General features: G+C 35.3%; 3 protein-coding genes, 4 non-coding genes and 1 pseudogene across 9 annotated transcripts; 4 read left to right on the forward strand and 4 right to left on the reverse strand.

Moving 5' to 3' along the window:
• Window positions 1-1,096: 1,096 nt before the first annotated feature.
• nhr-79 lies at window positions 1,097-5,306 on the reverse strand (the record flags this gene model as incomplete). Of its 2 annotated transcripts, NM_075333.10 has the most annotated exons (11): window positions 1,097-1,411; window positions 1,719-1,834; window positions 1,886-2,014; window positions 2,255-2,319; window positions 2,513-2,644; window positions 3,153-3,298; window positions 3,814-4,023; window positions 4,068-4,178; window positions 4,865-4,930; window positions 4,979-5,069; window positions 5,225-5,306. In NM_075333.10, 11 exons carry the CDS (start codon window positions 5,297-5,299, stop codon window positions 1,161-1,163), a joined length of 1,392 nt encoding a protein of 463 aa, NP_507734.4. In that variant the 3' UTR covers window positions 1,097-1,160. The 2 variants fall into 2 exon arrangements, with proteins under 2 accessions (NP_507734.4, NP_001360177.1); NM_001373193.1 differs by lacking the exon at window positions 2,255-2,319 and having other exon boundaries at window positions 5,225-5,299.
• Window positions 1,426-1,479, forward strand: T26H2.15. The gene has a single exon (NR_070220.1). It is a non-coding gene; the product is annotated as an Unclassified non-coding RNA T26H2.15 (non-coding RNA).
• Window positions 5,307-7,077: 1,771 nt separating the features above from the next.
• On the reverse strand, window positions 7,078-10,587 carry srr-2 (Gustatory receptor). Its single transcript, NM_075334.3, has 8 exons — window positions 10,261-10,587; window positions 9,656-9,802; window positions 9,476-9,612; window positions 8,718-8,889; window positions 7,885-7,963; window positions 7,768-7,837; window positions 7,610-7,721; window positions 7,078-7,341 (listed from the first exon to the last, which is right to left on the reverse strand). Exons 1-8 carry the CDS (start codon window positions 10,459-10,461, stop codon window positions 7,096-7,098), a joined length of 1,164 nt encoding a protein of 387 aa, NP_507735.1. The 5' UTR covers window positions 10,462-10,587; the 3' UTR covers window positions 7,078-7,095.
• Window positions 10,588-11,385: 798 nt separating this feature from the next.
• oac-49 (Acyl_transf_3 domain-containing protein) lies at window positions 11,386-16,319 on the forward strand. The gene is made up of 11 exons (NM_075335.4): window positions 11,386-11,522; window positions 12,217-12,481; window positions 12,720-12,858; window positions 13,232-13,318; window positions 13,366-13,600; window positions 13,890-14,062; window positions 14,111-14,338; window positions 14,387-14,499; window positions 15,051-15,171; window positions 15,225-15,547; window positions 16,011-16,319. The coding sequence occupies exons 1-11, from the start codon at window positions 11,401-11,403 to the stop codon at window positions 16,269-16,271; spliced, it is 2,067 nt and encodes a 688-aa protein (NP_507736.3). The 5' UTR covers window positions 11,386-11,400; the 3' UTR covers window positions 16,272-16,319.
• On the forward strand, window positions 12,899-12,953 carry T26H2.13. The gene has a single exon (NR_070221.1). It is a non-coding gene; the product is annotated as an Unclassified non-coding RNA T26H2.13 (non-coding RNA).
• Window positions 12,899-12,953, reverse strand: T26H2.14. The gene has a single exon (NR_070222.1). It is a non-coding gene; the product is annotated as an Unclassified non-coding RNA T26H2.14 (non-coding RNA).
• Window positions 13,240-13,312, reverse strand: T26H2.16. Its single transcript, NR_070223.1, has one exon. It is a non-coding gene; the product is annotated as an Unclassified non-coding RNA T26H2.16 (non-coding RNA).
• Window positions 16,320-17,263: 944 nt separating the features above from the next.
• Window positions 17,264-18,485, forward strand: T26H2.10 (annotated as a pseudogene). Its single transcript has 3 exons — window positions 17,264-17,320; window positions 17,388-18,005; window positions 18,051-18,485. Coding segments are annotated over exons 1-3 (1,110 nt in total).
• The last annotated feature ends 438 nt before the right edge of the window (window positions 18,486-18,923 follow it).

The following is an 18,923-nucleotide window of genomic DNA, read 5'->3' on the forward strand; positions in this document are numbered from 1 at the left end:
TAAAAAGTCAATTTGACAACCAAAATAGCTCTGAAACTAAACTTTAACCCAAAACACATAGAAGTTGTAAAAAATTGTGGAAAAAGTTGGGAAAAACCACACTTTCATTGCAATTGAGGGTATTATGAGTCACTATTTGCACGGCAAAGTGACGAATTTCTGACTTGTTGGTTTTTATAGTGTTATCTGACGTTTGGCATGAATTTGAGTAATTCTGAACACGAATCATAGAAATTTCATTTAAAATCTAATGAAAAATCCAAAAAACTGCAGATCTTCACAACAGATGGGATATTTTTCCAAAAAACGCGAATTTTTAAGCCAAGACCAAGAAAATCCCGAAATTTCCAGCAGTTTAAAGATCTAAAACAGAACTTTACAATAACAACTCAACAAGTTGCCGATCTTTTGACATTTACCATAAAAAGTTGATCGCAATATTTTAATGGGCCTGCTCTTCCACGCCACGCTGCCATAATTTTTTTTTCCAATGATCTCCTCCTCTGCCATTCGGGACGAAGGGTGTGATAAGGAGTTTTGACAATCGACGGCTACGTGTCTGTGATAACAGAAAGGAAACAAACAACTTTCATGATCTACGATGCAACTTTGATCGACGGGGAGCAGGTTTTCCGGGAATCCAATTTTTTTTAGCAAAATGTCTGAATTAATGTGAAATAGGTAGCGAGTAATAATAATAGTATACTGCAAAAATTTCAAGCCAATCGGACCACTTTGAACCAAGTTATGACGTTTTGAAATTTATGGGGCAGCCGCGACGCGACCGCAGCGCACGCCGAAAGTTTTAAACAGTCATAACTTGGCTCAAACTTATCGCAGAGCTCTAAAATTTTTGTCAAGTATTTGAATTAGTCAACTGAACGTTAGGATTCACTGAAGTGTGGCTGCGTTGCGGTCGCGTCGCGGCTATCATGCTAACTTCAAAGCTCCATAACTTGGCCTAAAATGGTCCTAGAGCTCTGAAATTTTTACTATTTAGATTAGAAAGTATAAGTGCTTCCTTGACATCATTTTGGTGCCTTGGCGCAATTCTCGTGTATTGGCGCAATCATGGTGCATCGACATGGAATTTTGAGAACAAATTTATTAACTCACATTTACAAGACCGGTAACATCACAATAACAAAAAAGAAAACAAATCAATACTGAAACTTGAGCATATCCTTCAAAATCGGATCATCCAACACATCGTACACCGTAATCTCTATATATGACGTCACCATTTCGTGAACCTCGGCCATTGCGATCCCCACTGCCAGTACAATTTCCGATGCACGGATAAGTGCGCTGTCATGACCCTCGTCATCACAAATTAGTAGAAGAGTTCGGAAAATGTCATCTCGTTGTCTGGAGCATATTTGCTTGCCGGTACACTGTAGTTTGTAGTAGTCTGGAATAGGGGGTGTTAGGCTTAGGCTTAGGCTTAGGTTTAGGCTTAGGCTTAGGTTTAGGCCTAGGCTTAGGCTTAGGCTTATTCTCAGGGTTAGGCTTAAGCGCAGGCTTAGGCTTATGTTTAGGCTTTAGCTTAGGCTTAGGTTTTGATTTAGGTTTAGGCTTAAGTTTAAACTTAAGTGTAGGCTTAGGCTTACGCTTAGGCTTAGGTTTAAGCGAAGGCTAAAGCTTATAATTGGGAGTAGATTCAAGCTTAGGCTTAGGCTTAGACTTTAGCTTAGGCCTAGGCTTAGGCTTGAACTCACTATAGTGCCAGATAGTCAGAGCTTTGAACAATGAAAACTCGGCCAGCGACATGTCCAGTTTTTTCATCGGTTCACAAACATGAAGCCACTGCCGGACCTTCATCGAAGTGAGCATTCTGCAAAAAATGGAGCTTGATATGCAGAGCTTGACGGGGTTTTTCACCGACTTGAACCTATCGTAATCCTCATCCGAATGGAAATTCCCGCTGTCCCTTTGATTTTCGACCTTCGGCATTGGATTCATTGGAAGGTACTCGCCATTTGCGGTGACTAGCACATCTTCTGTCGGGAAGATTCTGGAAGTAGTAGGGTTTTTTTAAGTATTAAATTTGAACTACGGTCATTCCAATGCTAAACTAGATTAAACATCAGATACAAGTTAAATTTTTTTTGGAAAAAAAAAATTCGAAATTTAAAAAAATCCAAATTTTTTGAAAAGTTTCATTATTTTTTGAAAAGTTTCATTGGTCAGTTTAGTATCCTAAGAGTAGTTTTTTTGGCCATTAGTCCTGCCCGGATTCCATTTTTACACATACACTTGACTATAATAGGATTGGTCCAAAAGCACGTCGACTGCGGCGGCGGTTCGAAATAGGACGGTCTGGAAGGAAATTTGAAGTTTTGGACAGTTTTAGCTAAGAAAAACGGGTTAAGGACTTAAAAATACAGTAGAAAATGTTTTTTTTTTCTAATTTTGAATCGGTTTATCGGGGTATAGCACTTTGGTGAAAATTAGAAATTGGACGAAAAAAAATTTTTTTTTGAAATTTTTTTCCAAAAAAAAAAGTTCCCACCTTCTCCGACTTGGACAAACTCTCGAATTCTGGAAATCGATTGATATAATCTAAAATCATTGTATAATCATTCCGATTCTTCTGCCGATAGGTCCGATGGTCGAATAGTTTCAGATCAGCTTTGTCGTACGGCTGAAAAAACGAAAAATTGGAAAACTTTCAGATTAAGCTTCTGAAGCTCGTATTTTGAGAGATTTTCAAACAGAAACATCAACAATTTTTAATTAAAAAATTTATTTACTAAAATCTCAATTTTTCAAAAAAAAAAAATTTTTTTTTGAATTTTTCAAAAAAAAAATTGTTCTGAAACACTACAAAATTACACTTATTCGAACCCAAATTTTATTCCAAATTTGAAAACCAGCATATGAAAAGTGCCAACAGAAACCTGACAGGGTTACTGTAGTTTTTTTTGCAGCTGGACTAACACAGTGATCCGAAATTTCAAGTTTATCAGAAATATGTCATGATTATACGAAAAATGACTGGGATTATGTGCTGAATTCAAAAAATATGAGTTCATACAGCCTAAAAAACTAGTTTTCGGAAAATTTGCAATTTTTAAAATGTTCGAAAAAAAAAATTTTTTTTTTGAAATTTTGAAAAAAACAAATTCCTTAAAAAATACTCAAAAACTCACACAAACACACGGAGCATCGAAAACTGATCCTAAAAGCCTGTCGGTATATGTTATCCGCCTACGCATATTCAAATTAATCACTTGCTCCGTGTAAAGACCGGCCAATCCGAATAACCTCTCTTCTTCCTCCATTCCAGTGACGTAGGCTGAAAATTTCGAAGGGTTTTAGTGCTGGAAATGCTTCGAAACATAAAATTTTGAATTTTTCATGATTTTCCGGATAATTTGAGTATATTTTTGGAATATTTCTTATTAAAAAATTTTTTCGAAAACAATTTTTTTTCCAAAATTTCAAAAAAAAATGTTTTTCGAAAGTTTCAAAAATTATAAATTTCCTGAAAACTAGTTTATAGGTTGTCTGAATCTAATATTCCTCAAATTCAGCACTAAATTCCGGTTAATTTAAGTATAATCATGACATATTTCCGATAACTTCGAAATTCTTCCCAGATACAAAACCTACCGTAACTTTGTTAGTTGTGTAGGAAAAATTTAAATATGCACATTTTTAAGCTCAGGATAAAATTTGAGTTTAGATAAGTCTAATTAAAAAATTTTTCTTGAAAAATTCATTTTTTGAAAAAAAAAAATTTGTCCAAAACTGAAAAAAAATTATTTTTTATTTTTTCAAAATCTTCTTTCTAACAAATTTAAAATTCACCAGAAGCTTCTGATATCGACGTCATTCTCGATCGAATCTCATCAGAATCCGTAAAAATATCCGGAAAATCGTCGACACCGGCGGGAATTTGAATAAATTGCTGGAGCTCATCGATTCCCATCAGATTTTCACTCATTTTCCGTATTTTTGGTGACGATGGGTACGGATCCATTTCGTTTTCCGATGCTTGCCATGGGAATTGATCGAAATCTGGAAATTTAGCTCTGAATTGGTGGAAAACTCTCGAAACTTACAATTTGAAGGTCCTGGCTGTTCAGGTGGCGGAGAGAAAAAATCTTCGGATTGTGAAGAATTTCTCGAGTTTTTTCCTTTATCAGATTTGATTTCTCGTTTTGCTTGAACCACTGAAAAAAAAATCAGAGCTCTAGGAGCATTTTGAGGAAAGTTATAGAAGTTTGAAATTAGGGCAGTGCGTTGCGGTCGCGTCGCGGTCGGGCTATTTATATTAACTTTAATATGTGAAGCATTGCATTGCAAAACTAGAGTTTGAATTTCAGGCCTGGACGATCATTTTGAACAAAGTTATGGAGGTTTGAAAATTAGGTGGTGCGTCGCGGTCGCGTCGCGGATGGGAGGAGAATTTCAAGTCGTCATAACTAAGCTCAAAATGATGCTAAGGCTCTGAAATTTTTTATATTCTATGTAAAATTGGCCAATGTCCAATTCGCAAAGACTTCGGGGGTCGGCGCATTTTTCGTGTCTTGGCGCATTTTTCGTGAGTTGACGCATTTTTGGTGCATTTAAAAATCATAATGCAAATGTTCTCCAACGTCCACAAATAAATTTTCAAGCCTAACGGACAATTTTGAGCAAAGTTACAAAGTAGTGAAGTTTGGACAGGGCGTTGCGGTCGCATCGCGGTCGCTTAACAAACTTCAAAACGTTGTAACTTTGTTAAAAATGATGCTAGAGACTTGAAATTTGAGCTGTAGCTTCTTTATTCAATTTTCAAGGTCTTGACGCAATTCTAGTGCCTTGACGCAATTCTAGTGCACTGGCGCAATCATGGTGCATCGACAAATCAACTCACAATCCCTCATCATTCCTGCTTTTTGGCATTTTTTAAGTCGACAATGCCTGCAATTGAGGCGGAGAGCTTAAATTTTCAGGTTTTAATTTTTTTGGGGGGAGAAATTTGGCTCACTGTGGTCAATTTTGCAGGAATGTACCCCATCTCCGAGACACTCGTAGCACTGATCCATGGCAATACTTCTACGGAAAAACGCAGCACAAGCCTGGAAATATTGGGTCTCGAAAGGTGAAAATATTTCAATAATTTTTCAATATTTTTTTTGAAAATTTGGAAAATTTTTTTTTTTTTTTTGTTGAAAATTTTTAAATGTGTATTTTAAATATATTAACCTAATTTCCCAACATTTTGAGCACTTACCTTGCAGGATTGTGCTCCAAAATGGTAGTTTGTAGCATTCGGGGAGTCACACACCATACACTTCCCACGCACCATTTTTATGCTAAAAATCGATAAATCAAGGAAAATTGCGGGGGAAAAATGATGAAAATAATAGGAAAATAATACTAGAATCATAAAAAAAAATCAATTTGCAAAAAAATTTTTTTTGAAATTTTGAAATTTTTCAGAGAAAAATTAAATTTTTTTTTGAAAAATTATTTTTTTAAATAAATTTTTTATTGAAGAATAATAATAAAAACCTATTTTTATTTCAAAAAAAAAACTCAAAACCCCCATAATTGATCAAAAATCAATGGATAACAGCAGAAAAAAAACAGAAAAAACAGAATAGAGGAGATTTAGAGAAAAAGGGGATAAAAGCGCACATGCAGGTGCTGTTTTTATGTGCTCTAAAGGCTGGAAATGTGAGCAAATTGTGTAAAATTATGTTAGAAAAAGTTAATTTGAGATTAGGAATTTTTCAAAAAAAAATTTTCAAAAAAAATTTTTTTGGTTTCAAAGTTTTCTAAAAAATTTAAAGTCATAATAATATTAATTCACACTAAAATTTTTTCACAAATTTGCATCACCTTCTTTAAAAGTACATATATAATAAACACACCACCACCGCCACTAACACACGCTCCCCAAGCTATTGATCAATAGACTACAGATAAGGAGAAAGAAGAACAACGTGATGGCCATCACCGTATCAATGTATTCTATTTTGATCGGGTCGCCCTGTGAAGACAACAGAAACTACAAAAAGTACAAATTGAGCGGCTGCACGGAAAAAGCGTCAAGGCACGAGAAGTGCGCCAGGGCGCCAAACTCTTGTCAAAGGTAGAAACTATTGGTTTTATCTTACAGTTAAAATTTCTGATTTCTAGGATAATTTTGAGCAAAGTTATGACGTTTTAAATTTTCGGGAGCAACCGCGACGCGACCGCAACGCAACCTTAAAATTTCAAATGGCCGTAACTTTGTTTAAAGTTGTCTTAGAACTCTAAAGTTTTTATGAAATAACATTTAGTACAACGCATTTAACAATTTGCACTAACGCACTGAAAGAGCGCCAACTCACGAGAAATGCGCCAACGCACGAGAAATGCGCCAAGGTCCAAAACCAAAAATTTCAAATATATAGATAAATATTTTGACCAAAAGGCCACTGTTCAAACTTCAACTCTCTAGGACCGTTTTAAGGTGAGTTATGCCACTTTGAATTTGAGAGCAGCCGCGACGCGACCGCAACGCACTATAAAACTTAAAATGGTCATAACTATGTTCAAAATTGTCTTAGAGTTTTGAAATTTTTTATGACGACTATTTATTCGAAATTCAATAAAATAGTTATAGTTGGCGCATTTCTCGTGTCTTTGCGCGTTTTCCGTGCGTTGGCGCAATTCTCGTGCAATTATTTATAATGGGTAAAATGTAGAAAAAATGTGTGTTTGAAGAAGTTTTTGATCAGATTATACATCAAAGAAGCCATAAACCTCCCACATTCTCATTGATAGTTGATGAAAAAGTTCTTTGATATTGGCGGAAATATGCACTTTGATAACGGGAGTGGTTAGATATGTAGAGTATTTTCAGGTACCAAAACTACCCTAACTTTGTTCATATTGCTCCAAAAACTACGAAACGCAATTTTTTGAAATCTGGATGAAAATTTACATCGATAAAATTTTAAAAATCAAAATTTTAGAAAGACAATTTCCAAAAATTCGAGTTTTCAAAAAAAAAAATTTTTTTTTAAATTTTTTTTTCGAAAATTTTCAAATCTTTTAATACAACTGTAGATACTTTTTAAAACATATTTAAGCAATTTTTACATCAACTTTTTATTAATTCACAACTGGAAGTCTATCCAAAATATTATAAAACACGGTCATAAGCAACACAATATTAGTTATAACAAAATAAGCTCTCTCAATATTTTTCCGATTCACACTGAAAATTTGGACAACTAGGTTGACTGTGCGATTATTGATTGATCGATCCACCATACTGCGGTAGGTAGTGTAGATTTGTGGATCTTTGGAATGATGGACATACTGGTCGTCCATAAGGACTGTGGAGGTGTGGAGCATCTGGAAATTGATTTATTTCAAAAAATTCTACTAGTTTTGGTTTTAGAAATCAAAATATTTACTAATTTTGAAAAAAAATTCCAAAAAAAATTGTTCAAAAAAAATATTTTCGAAAATTTTCAAAATCTTAAAAAAATTTTTTTTTCTAAAAGTTCACACCTTTTAGTTCATCAAATTTAAAATTTTACGCAGATTCCAAAAAAATGCATATCATAGCTCCCAGAGCCATATAAACTGAGTTACGGAAGTTTTGTTAGTGAACACTTACCGCTTCTTGAACCAAAGCTGGTGGATACATCAAATTAGAAGAAATTATAATGCAACAAATCATTAATCCAATCATACAAATGTAGTAGTATGTGTCTATTAAGGAGCCCAAACTGAAAAAAAACTAGATTTTCAGATAATTTCGCCTTTAAAACTCACTTTGTGAAAATAAAAGTTACATTAGCCAGAGCAGTCAATATTAAAAACGGAGCAGAACTCATGAAAGGCACTGAAATTTCAATGAATTATTGATTTTTCTGGAAAATTCCAACTTACTAAGCCGGGTGGTTAGTGCATTTGTGTATTCGAACATTTTGATCTGACGGTCGGCAAATGTTTGGAAAATTGCAGGGTTCTGGAAACAAGAGTTTACTGCAGAAAATTTTGTGAATAGAAAATTTTGTGAATAGGGTAAAAAAATTCGAGACTCCACGACAATTTTGAGCAAAGTTATAACAGTTTAAAGTTTACAGAGTGCAACACGGTCGCGTCGCGTTTGAACTCTTAAGCTCCTTTCCAAAATAAATCACCTGATTGAGAATAAATGAAATACTTCACACAAAAAATTTCAGAGCCCTAGGAGCATTTTTAACAAAGTTACAACTATTCAAAGTTTGGGCCATGCGACGCGGTCGCGTCGCGGTCAGACCAGAAACTTCAAACGGCCACAACTTGGCTTAAAATGATCGTGAAGCTTTGAAACTTTCACAATTTTCCATGCATTGCACTATTTAGTAAATCTCACAAAATTAAATTGCTGGCGCATTTCTCGTGCCTTGGCGCATTTTCGGTGCAAATACTAAATCCACATTTTTCCGTGTTAAAATAATCATCATGTAGCATTAAGCTGTCAAATAAAAATTCAGGCCTCAAAAATAATTTTGAGCCAAGTTACGATCCCTTAAAATTTTCAACGTGCGTTGCGGTCGCGTCGCGGCCCCTCTTGAAACTTCAAACAGACATAACTTTGCTCAAGATGACTCTAACGACTTGAAATTTTCACATCATGATATTTTAGTATTTTTTGTCAAATTTTCAAATTTTTCAAGCCTTTTGACTACTGGCGCATTTCTCGTGCCTTGGCGCATTTCTGGTGCAATTTCACTTACCAACAATTCCTTATTCTTCGATGCACCTTCCAATTCCTCATTGAAAACATGGAATTCTCTAGCAATTGCATTTTGTATTAATGCATGAATTGGCAGGAAAAGAAAGTTCACGTATGCACAAAGAGCCATGACTCCTGCGTCGAAAAAGTAGTACCAGTTGTTGTGAGTTGTGCTGGAAATTCATTTTATTATAGGAGAAGCTAAGTTCAATACGTGCAAAAAATTTCAGAGCTCTACGATAGCTATGAACCAAGTTACGCATATTTAAAGTTTTGACTCCGACCGCGACGCAGCCGCGACGCACGGGTAAATTTTCAAACAACAATAATTTTGCTCACAAATGCCATAGAGCTCTGAAACTTTTTACAATGCACATAGAAAGTCCGAAGGTATTATTGTCGTGAGTCTGATGCCTTGGCGCATATCTGGTGCCTTGGCGCATTTCTCGTGCATTGACGCAATATTGGTGCAATCAAGAAATAATTGCCAATGACATCCAAAGTTTACAGGTGAATTTTCAAGACTGTAGTGCAAGTTTGAGCAAAGTTACAGTGCTTCTATGTTTAGGAGATGCGTTGCGGTCGCGTCGCGGTCAGTCCTAAAACTTTAAACCATCATAACTTGGTTCAAAATTAACGTAGAGCTTTAAAACTTGAGCAGTCATGTCTCAGCATACATTTTGTTTATTGACGCAAATTTGGTGCCTTGGCGCAATTTTGGTGCCTTGGCGCATTTCTCGTGCTAGCCCCAAAACTTACGTATCAACTATAATCTTTTGCTTAACAACCAAATAAATAGCAGTGGCAATGAAAAACACAGGAATCGGAGTTTTGAGAAGAAAAATTTTCAGCCGAAGCTTGCCGTACTCATCGTGACTCTCATGGTACCCAGTGACCTGAATTTTAGGTTTTTTTGGAAATTTCTTGAGAGCAACTTACTCTCATTCTCTTCAAGTTGGCCAAACTTTGCTCGAATTTTTCCAGTGAGCCGACGGTTGTCATTCGGTAAAGAGCAATGACACAGGAAAAGGATTCCATTGATATAAAGGCGTAGAGGTTTCTTTCAGCCCAGCCGAGGGATAAAATCTGAAAAAATGAAAATTTCAAAAAAATGTTAACTGTAAAAATATCAAAATAATATTTGAAAATTTGAAAAAAAAATTTCGGAAATTTTTTTCCCAAAATCTTAAACATTTGTAACTATACCAATTTTCAACTTTTCTGAATAATTTTTTGCGCCAAAATGTTGCAAATTTGCTGTTTTATATAAAAATGTTAACTGTGAAAATATAAAAAATACATTCGAAAATTTTTGAAAAAAAATTTTTCCTAAAATTTTAAACAATTGTAACTTTTTCAATTTCCAATGTTTTCAGATATATTTTTAGCCAAAATGTTGAAAATTTACAGCAAAAATCAGAAATAAAAACTGTGACAAAAAAATTACAAAAAAAAAATTTTTCTAAAAAAATTTTCACATTTTTTCCACAATTTTTTGACAGTTTCTTTTTCCGAGAGAAAATTTTTTTGAAACTAAAACTCACCGTAGAACTAATCTGAAAAAACATCCAATAAGCGCGGAAAATCAATGCCAAAAACGATAGCAAAGAAAAAATCACGAATAGAAACCGTATAGGGTTGCTCCGGGAGCAATTGTAAGGGGAAACACGGAGCAAGTAACGGAAAAAGCCAAAAATATTCGGCTTTAAAAGTGGGGCTTCTGGGCTTTCAAGTGATACGGGCATTGTTGAAAAATTTGAAAATTTTCAGCACGAAAAAATTTTAGTCCAAAAATTTTTTTTCACCGATTAAGTTGAAATTTTGGGTGCTTTTTAATAAATATTTTATAATCTCCGCTAATATCGTCATTTTCCGCCCTTTAGAATCACAAAATCAGAGTTTCGATCAGAAAATTGAAAATTTCCCCTTTTTCTCTACCACCGTCCAATTTTCTCACACTATTTCCAAATATTTACTCAATCGGCACTATCAATGACATACCAATGACTAATAATTGTAAAAGATTTGGGTCAGAAAACGAATCAGAACATTTTGAACTGTCAGAAATCGAAAAGTTTGAGTCATTTTTTGATATGATGCTCTAATGTTTTAGTAGCGTGGGAAATAGGGTAAAAACATGGCAAAAAGAATGAAAATTGATGGAAAATTAGCAAAATATATATCAAAAATACAAATTTGATTTCAAAATTAATAGTAAGTTATGATACAAAAAAAATTATTTTTTGAAAAAATTTTTTTTGGGAATTTTTTTCGAAAATTTTTAAATTTTTCAAAACTTTGTAACTTTTTTTGTTTCCAACATTTTTTAAAGATTTTACAGCCAAAATGTGGCAAATTGTAAGGTTAATCAGATAATGTAACATGTAACCTAAATTTTCTGCAAATCACAAAATTTCTGGAACATTCCCGATGCCTTCTCGATATTCTCCAAATTCCCGCTCAAAATCAAGATATTTTTACTTATTTTTAATTTTTTCACAAATCATATTTTTCAGTGCATTACTATTACCGTATAATTATGTTTGTTTTAACATTTTAAATGCCCGATCTCACCTAAAAATTCAAATTCACCCACTGACTGACCGTCGGCCCTATTTGCTCAGCTGGGGGTACCCCTTTAAATTCCCCAAAATAACATACAGTAACCTCTTTTTACGCCAAAAATGCGCGAAAAACCGCCAAAAAATGTGGATCTTCAAGGAATCCGTGGTATTTCTATAATTTCTGTGCTGGTTTTCCATTTTTTCCCGACTCAGTTTCCAAATGGCTATTTGGGAGTGGATCAGTGAGTTTTGAAAGGAGGGAAATTGGATTTTTGAACTTAAACCTATGTAAAAAAACACCAAAATTCCAAAATTTGTGGAGTTTTCAACAATTTTTTTTTGATTTTTTTCCCAGTTTTCACATATTCGATGCTTAAAAATTTGAAACTAAAAAATTCGAATTTAGCATTTTTTTTCCCGGTCATTTTAAGTATAATCATGACATATTTCTGATAACTTTGAAATTTCGGCAATGAGAGAGCGCAGAAAAGCGAGACACTCTCGCAGTCTGCGCCTCTTCTCTCTCGTCGCCGGCTGCAAAATCTACCGTAACTCGGTTATTGTCGTGGTGGGACATTTGATATGTATATTTTCAAAAAGAACAGGAAATTTCGGTTTTAGAAAATATAAATTAGGAAGTTTTTGAGAAAAAAAAACCGAAAAACCTAAAAACTTTTTTTCCAAAAATTGGTCAGATTCATTTTATACAAAATTTTACATAGATTTCAAAAATGTACATCATATAGGTCCTGACACAAAAAGTAACTGAACTACTTTTTTTAGAGCTGAAAAAAAAATTCAATTTTAAATTTTTTTCAAAAATCTGGAAAATTTGTTTTTTTGCCCAAAAATTTCAAAATATCATGATTTTACTCAAAATTGAACGCTAAATCTGAAAATTCAAGTTTCAAAACCGTCAAACAGCTAAAATTTCAGATTTTTTGTCCTATCCGGCTACCTAATGTGCATGCTGCTCCAAAGAAGCGACCAAGAGAGCCCCTGTTCCCTAGTTACATTATTCTACTCAAAACGACTAAAAAGAATACTCCCATTGTACCTTTTTGTAATTTTTTTGGAATTAAGTAGTCTGTACATGGTTTTCCCGACGACTTCTGTAAAGACTAATCAGAAATCTGCGTCTCAGGCGTTGATTTTCATGTCGAATAGGCCAAAAACGGCGGAAGAGGATTATTTCCAAATGGTAAGTAGATTTATTGAAAATTTATAAAAATTTTAGTTTTTAGTACACTAAAACAAGTTGAAAATGAGGAAAGTTATGAGGTTTTGAAAAATGTTCACAAAATTTTTTTTTTGAAAAAAATGTTTTAAAATTTTTCAAACTTTTTTTCAAATTTAGTGAAACTTCAACTACGTTTATTTTTTGATTTCCGTCTATTTTTCACCATTTTTCACCATTTTACATCAAAATCCCTTTCCAGCTCTCCATCGGAATAGACATATTCACACATACATGGTCCCTATCAGTTGAGGTTCAGTTCTACCTACTCATCCCATTTTTGTACCTAATTGGAAGAAATTTTAATAAAAACTTGCAGTTTTTGTACTATTTGACCCTTGGTGAGTCGATCGGAAGCAAAATTTCAGAAAAATCTGGACCTTGCACGAGAAATGCGCCAAGGCACCAAGAGTGCGCCTAGGCACGAAAATAGCGCCAAGGAAACACCAATAGCACACAAAGGCAAGACAAAAAATTTTAGAGCTCTGAGACAAATTTGAACAAAGTTATGAAGGTTTCGATTTTCGAAGTGAGCCGCGACGCGACCGCAACGCGCCCGCAAAATCTTTTTCCTCCATAACTTTGTTCAAAAAATTCGTAAATCTCTGAAATTTTACGTGTACACTGTTGGTAATATGCACTATCATTTGACACATTTAAAGTTTTGTACTGACCGCGACGCGACCGCAACGCTGCCAACAAAAAAAATTTCAGGCTGCACTTCATACATTTTTCATGCAAATTCTTCCTCTACTGTGTCTTTCAATAGCGTTTTTGCAAGAATCTGGCAGTTTTTGATAGGTACTTGCTCCTGAATTGTATAACTGTGCAAATTTCAAAAATTTCAGGATTCCTAGCTTTCTCGTTCGTGTCAGAAAACGACGGATGCTGTCAGTATAAGCTTGTCACAGAAAGTGATGAAGACTTAGAGGAAAGTCAACTTTTGGAGGAAAAAGAGGAGGAAATCGAAGAAATTGATAGAAAAATTGGGGAGAAATCCCTATATTTTTGCCAGGTTCTACTGATTTTCGCCACTCTTTTGCCTATTTTCTGTTCAATTCCGTTGAGTTCCAAGGTTGTGAGGTAAAAATTTGGTGCACGAAAATTGCGCCAGGCACGAGAAATGCGCCAAGACAAAAAATTTCAAGTTGCTAGGACCACTTTGAGCAAAGTTATAAAGGTTTTAAGTAAGTAGGTCAACCGCGACGCAACCGCGACGCACCTTGAAAACTTCAAACCGTCATAACTTAGCTCCAAGTGAACCTAGAGATCTGAAATTTTTTGTGACACTATATCGGAATGATCCCTACATTTTTCGGTTTACTTGCGCGTTTCTGGTGCCTTGGCGCACTTTTTGATATTTCAATTTCAGACCACTAATCACTATTTTCACTGGATTTCTTATTGGAATCTCCAAAAACTACAGTAATCTTATTCTATCCAATAGATTTCTAGTGTACTTTGGCGATATTTCCTATTCCTTGTATTTGGTGCATTGGCCAATTTTTGCTCTATGGAAGTTGACGGAAAATGACGATGAAATTGGTAAAAAATGTTTTGTCAAATTTTTGAAATTTCAACTAAAAATTTCAGCACTTTTTCTATCACTTTTTGCTTCCATTTGCATTGCTACAATAATTCATGAAACTTATGAAAAATGGTACCTACAATTGTGCTCCGCGAGCATCGGAATTCTCACTATCAGTTTTTTCATTGCAAATGTGGGATTGATTGAGAAAAATGCGATTATTGATCAATTTTTTGGCGGAAATTCAAAAATTCGGGGAAATTTGGATAATGTGACAGCGGATATGACTATGAGTAAGGGAAATTCTATTAGAAATTTAAAAATATTCAGATTTTTTTTAGCCGACGCACAACGCCTGAACCATCAATGGAGTGTGAATGACTATGACAATTTGTATACGAATACTTGCATTTATGAGGGAGTTGGCACACCTTTGGGCTGGTGCCGGCATACGGTAGGTTTCAGAAATGGGTTATGATTCATGTTGATGACAAGTGGGACTTATGTGAATCCACTTCTGAAATTTCAGACTAATGTGACCATTTTGAGCAAAGTTATGGAGCCTTGAAGTTTGAAGACTGACCGCGACGCGACCGCAACGCGTGGTCAAAACTTCAAGTCCTTGCAACTTTGCTCAGAATCGTTGCAAGGCCTCAAAAATTGATGTGAGTGCCTGAAACGGGTTTGTCAGCTGTATTTATGAAATTCACGAGAATTGCGTCAAGACTCGAAAAGTGCGTCATGGCACGAGAATTGCGCCAAGACCCCATTGTTCCATCAAAATATAGTCAGGATTGTATTGCTTTTGCACGTTAAATTTCAGAGTCCCAGGACCATTTTGAGCCAAGTTATAAAAAGTTGAAGGTTCTAGAGCAACCGCGACGCGACCGCAACGCACTGCTCAAACGTTGACCGGTTATAACTTTGCTCCAAGAAATCCTAAAGCTCTGAAATTTTTTCTGTAAAATTCTGAGCACACTTCCAACAAAATCTCACATTCTGCAGGGTCTCCATGGAAAATTGAAAATAATGACGATTGGCAATAGTTGGACCGCAAACCACGCAAAAATGTTCTACCAAGAATGCGGGTTTTTGGCGAAAAGTATCCTGCAAGGCTCTGCATACGGTTGGTGTGGATTTACGGGGAGCTTTTGTAGATTTACGAGAACTATTTTCCAGGATGTGAACCTTTATATCCGTCACATGGAATTGATTTGTGTAAAGGAAATTTTACGGATTTCGAGGAACATGTTAGAAATGAGAAGCCGGATTATGCATTCATGTTCACCAGATTCATGACAATCGGGGACCCTTTTCCGGAAAACGTGACCAGTTTCGATGAAGATCCAATATATCAGATAATGAAGTCGCAGGTGCTAAAATTCATATCAAATATCAAATATAAAATATACATTCTCGATGCGATTCCTCGGTTGAACATTGAATTTATCGAGAGAATTGTGCCTATGATGTGGAGAGGAGCTCCGGCTCAGTTTATTGATGTAAGTTTTCTCCAAAAAATTCAGAATTATAGTGCAACAGGGAGTAAAGTTATGACCGGTTAAAGTTTAGAAAGCGCGTTGCGGTCGCGTCGCGGTTTGAAAAATTTTTAGGCGAAAATAGATAACGATTACTTTTGAGAGTCACAGAAAAACTTTCAGCGTTCTAGCACAACAGAGAGCAAAGTTATGACCAGTTGAAGTTTGAAGGGCGCGTTGCGGTCGCGTTGCGGTCGCGTCGCGGTCAGTGGGAAAAATTTGAACCCTTGTAACTTTGCTCAAAAATGTCGTAGAGACCTGAAATTTGAAATTTATCACCTGCAACCATTCCCTTTATTTTTTGAACTAACAAATTAAAAACTAATTTTGGCGCGTTGTGGTCGCGTCGCGGTCAGCCAAGGAACTTTGAACCCTTGTAACTTTGCTTAAAATTATCATAGAGACCTAAAATTTGTCAATTTTTCAGAACCACCTAGTCGAACCAAAACTCTATCAAATGGCACGTCGCCGCTATGCACAACTGGAAAAAGATTGCTTGGGAAAATGCATTTTGGTGGATTATGTACCCGAATTCTGGAACAAAACCACTCAAACTTTCCGATTTTTCGATGCAAAAGGGTTTTCCTATTTTACAACTCCCACCCACCTGTCCCCACATGGAATCGAGCATATTCGGCATGTTTGGACGGATATTTGTACAAATTTGAGCAAGAATTTATTATATTAATGTGATTTTTTAAAGAATTTAATACAATTGAAATACTTTTTTTTGTTATTGAACCTTTTATTTTTTACAGAAAATCTGTTCTATCGACTAGAGTAGGGGACGCCAAAATGTTTTCTATAATTTGTTAATTTAAAAAAAAATGAAGGAAATAGTTGCAGGTGATGTGTTAAAAAATGTTAAATTTCAGGTCTCGAAAAAATTTCATCAAAGTCAAATTAGAATATTCATTCCCATACAATAAAATTAAAGTTGATTTCGCGTCCAGTTTCAACAATGTAGAGTGTTGCATCCGTTCCATGGCAAACGATTTTTTCCGGCAAATCGGCAAACCGGCACATTGCCGATTTGCCGGAAAAGCGGCAAATTGGCGAAAATTTCCGACAAATTAAAAAACGCATCCTATAATTGTTCCTACATCTATTTTGAAAAGTGAGCAAATTCTATGAAAAAATCTAGGAAAACGGGAAAACAACTTAAAATGACACAGTTTTAAGCCTTTCCGTCATGTAAAAAATCCCTCTAAACATTTTCGCCAAATCTGCTATTCGGCAAACGGCAAATCGGCAATTTGCCTAAAATGAAAAATTCCGGCAAATCGGCAAACCGGCAATTTTCCGAGTATTTGCCGCCCACCACTGTTCTGAACAAACATCTGGTTTCTGAATTATATCCGTTTAGTGTGTCTGCTTAAGCAACAAAATAACTCAATTTTGTGTTATTTTACTCTAAATTTTTGGGAAAAACCAATAGTTTTGGTCAAAATTCTATTGTCAGATTTTTGATGTGTGCGGCAAATTTGGCAAATTTGCGGCACACCTGTGGGGGAACCTATTACAGCCCGTAGTCGTGCGAGTCGCTATTGAGTGAGATAGTGCACAAATACCCAATGAAGACTATCGATCGTAACTGTGACGCGGTTGCGTAGCGTGCACCATGTCTCTTTTCTCCTTTTGTATTTTCAGTCAGTTACTGTTATCCCATCTCTCTGTGCTATGAATCTGCTCCGTCTTCCAGCAAAGTCTCTGACTGAAACTCTCCGTTACATGAGAGTAATTGATTTGTAAGTTTTGTTTAAAATTATATGCTACTTGCATTTTTAAATCAAATTAATTTTAGAATCTCACTCTCCTTCACTTCGAAAGCCAGCAAGAAAGCAGTGGAATCGATAAATCTGAATATCGGCGATTTGAAAGTCACACTAAAAAAAAGACGCTTACAATTGAATTGAAGAACACAGATTTGTGGTTTCAGCTGGATGTGATATTTGAAAACGTCGAAACTTTACCACGCTCAGTCAGGATAAATAAGGAAGCACCTGTATATTACTCCCCGACCGCTGGTGGCTATCGTGACTCCAGTGAATCCAGTGACTGCAGTGAATACAGTGACTGGAGCGATACGAGCGTTTTGACTGCTCCTAGTTATGCTCCTAGTTACAACATTTGGAGTGAACCTTGGCCCTACCTATTGAGTCAACCTAGGAATACAAATCAAATTACTTTTGAAAATTCGGCATTAAAATTCACCGCCAGAGACTATTTGCGTCATCTCATGGATATTCTAATCTCATGGATATTCTAAACAATAGAAATGGAAAATGAAGAAAAGGTGCATGGAATTTCTGAGAAGGGTGTACGAGCCTTGTTCAGAGACATTCCTATCAAAAAGATGTATTCCTATGGATCATTCGATAGTGTTTTAAAATACACCTATAATCAAGTAGAGCGACTTAAGGTAAATATCTGATAAAAATGATTCATAATAATTCTAAAATTTCAGATTTCCAAGAATAAAAAATTGTGGCGTGCCCGAACAATTCTCTGCTCACAATTCAATATTCTAAGGCTTTCCGTGCATTTTTACGAACTCGACGACTTATTAAACTTTAATAGTCGTCTAATTGACCTTGATTTTGGCATTTTGGCAAAAGATCTGAACTTATACCTAAAACACTGGACATTAGGACTAACACATCAAAATTTGAAACGACTACGTGTAAGCTCTTGGATTTCTTTCACAACAAAAACTGTTCTGAACGGAATTCGCTACCAGAAGCAGCCCACATCCGTATCAAGAAGCATCGGGTCCGGGACATACTGTGGTGGCTACGATATTCAAAGGAATGATGAAACGGATGCAACTCTCTACATCTCTGAAACTAGAGAGCGACTTCAACTTAATTCTTATTGTATGGGAATGAATGTTGTAATTTGAAATATAAATGGTTTTTGTTTTGATACTCTGATAGTTTTGATATACAGTGTCGTCGGCCAAAAGTTTATGCGTTTTTGATTTTCTGTGTTTTTTTCAAAATTTTCAAACAAGCGTAACTTTGAAACTAGACACACAGGAAGAAAAAGTTAAACTAACAAAATGTTGCTCTTAACGTTGCCTATACAATGATGTATTTATTAGTGTTGCACAATAACCATGTCAATAGATACAACGCCCGACATCTCGCGAGTCAATTTTTGATAACTTTTCGTAAAACGCTTGCAGTTTAAGAACGAGACGCTTTTATGAGAAAAGTTTTAGTAATCTACTGTTTGCATATAATTACTTTGTTTCTAAGTAACATGTAGTTCAGGAATTAACGTTCATCTAAAATCCATCAGTTGTTCCAATAAAATTTTCATTTCATTAACAATTTAT

The sequence above is a fragment of the Caenorhabditis elegans genome, chromosome V (genome assembly GCF_000002985.6).
Source record: "Caenorhabditis elegans chromosome V".
Taxonomy (NCBI): Eukaryota; Metazoa; Nematoda; class Chromadorea; order Rhabditida; family Rhabditidae; genus Caenorhabditis; species Caenorhabditis elegans.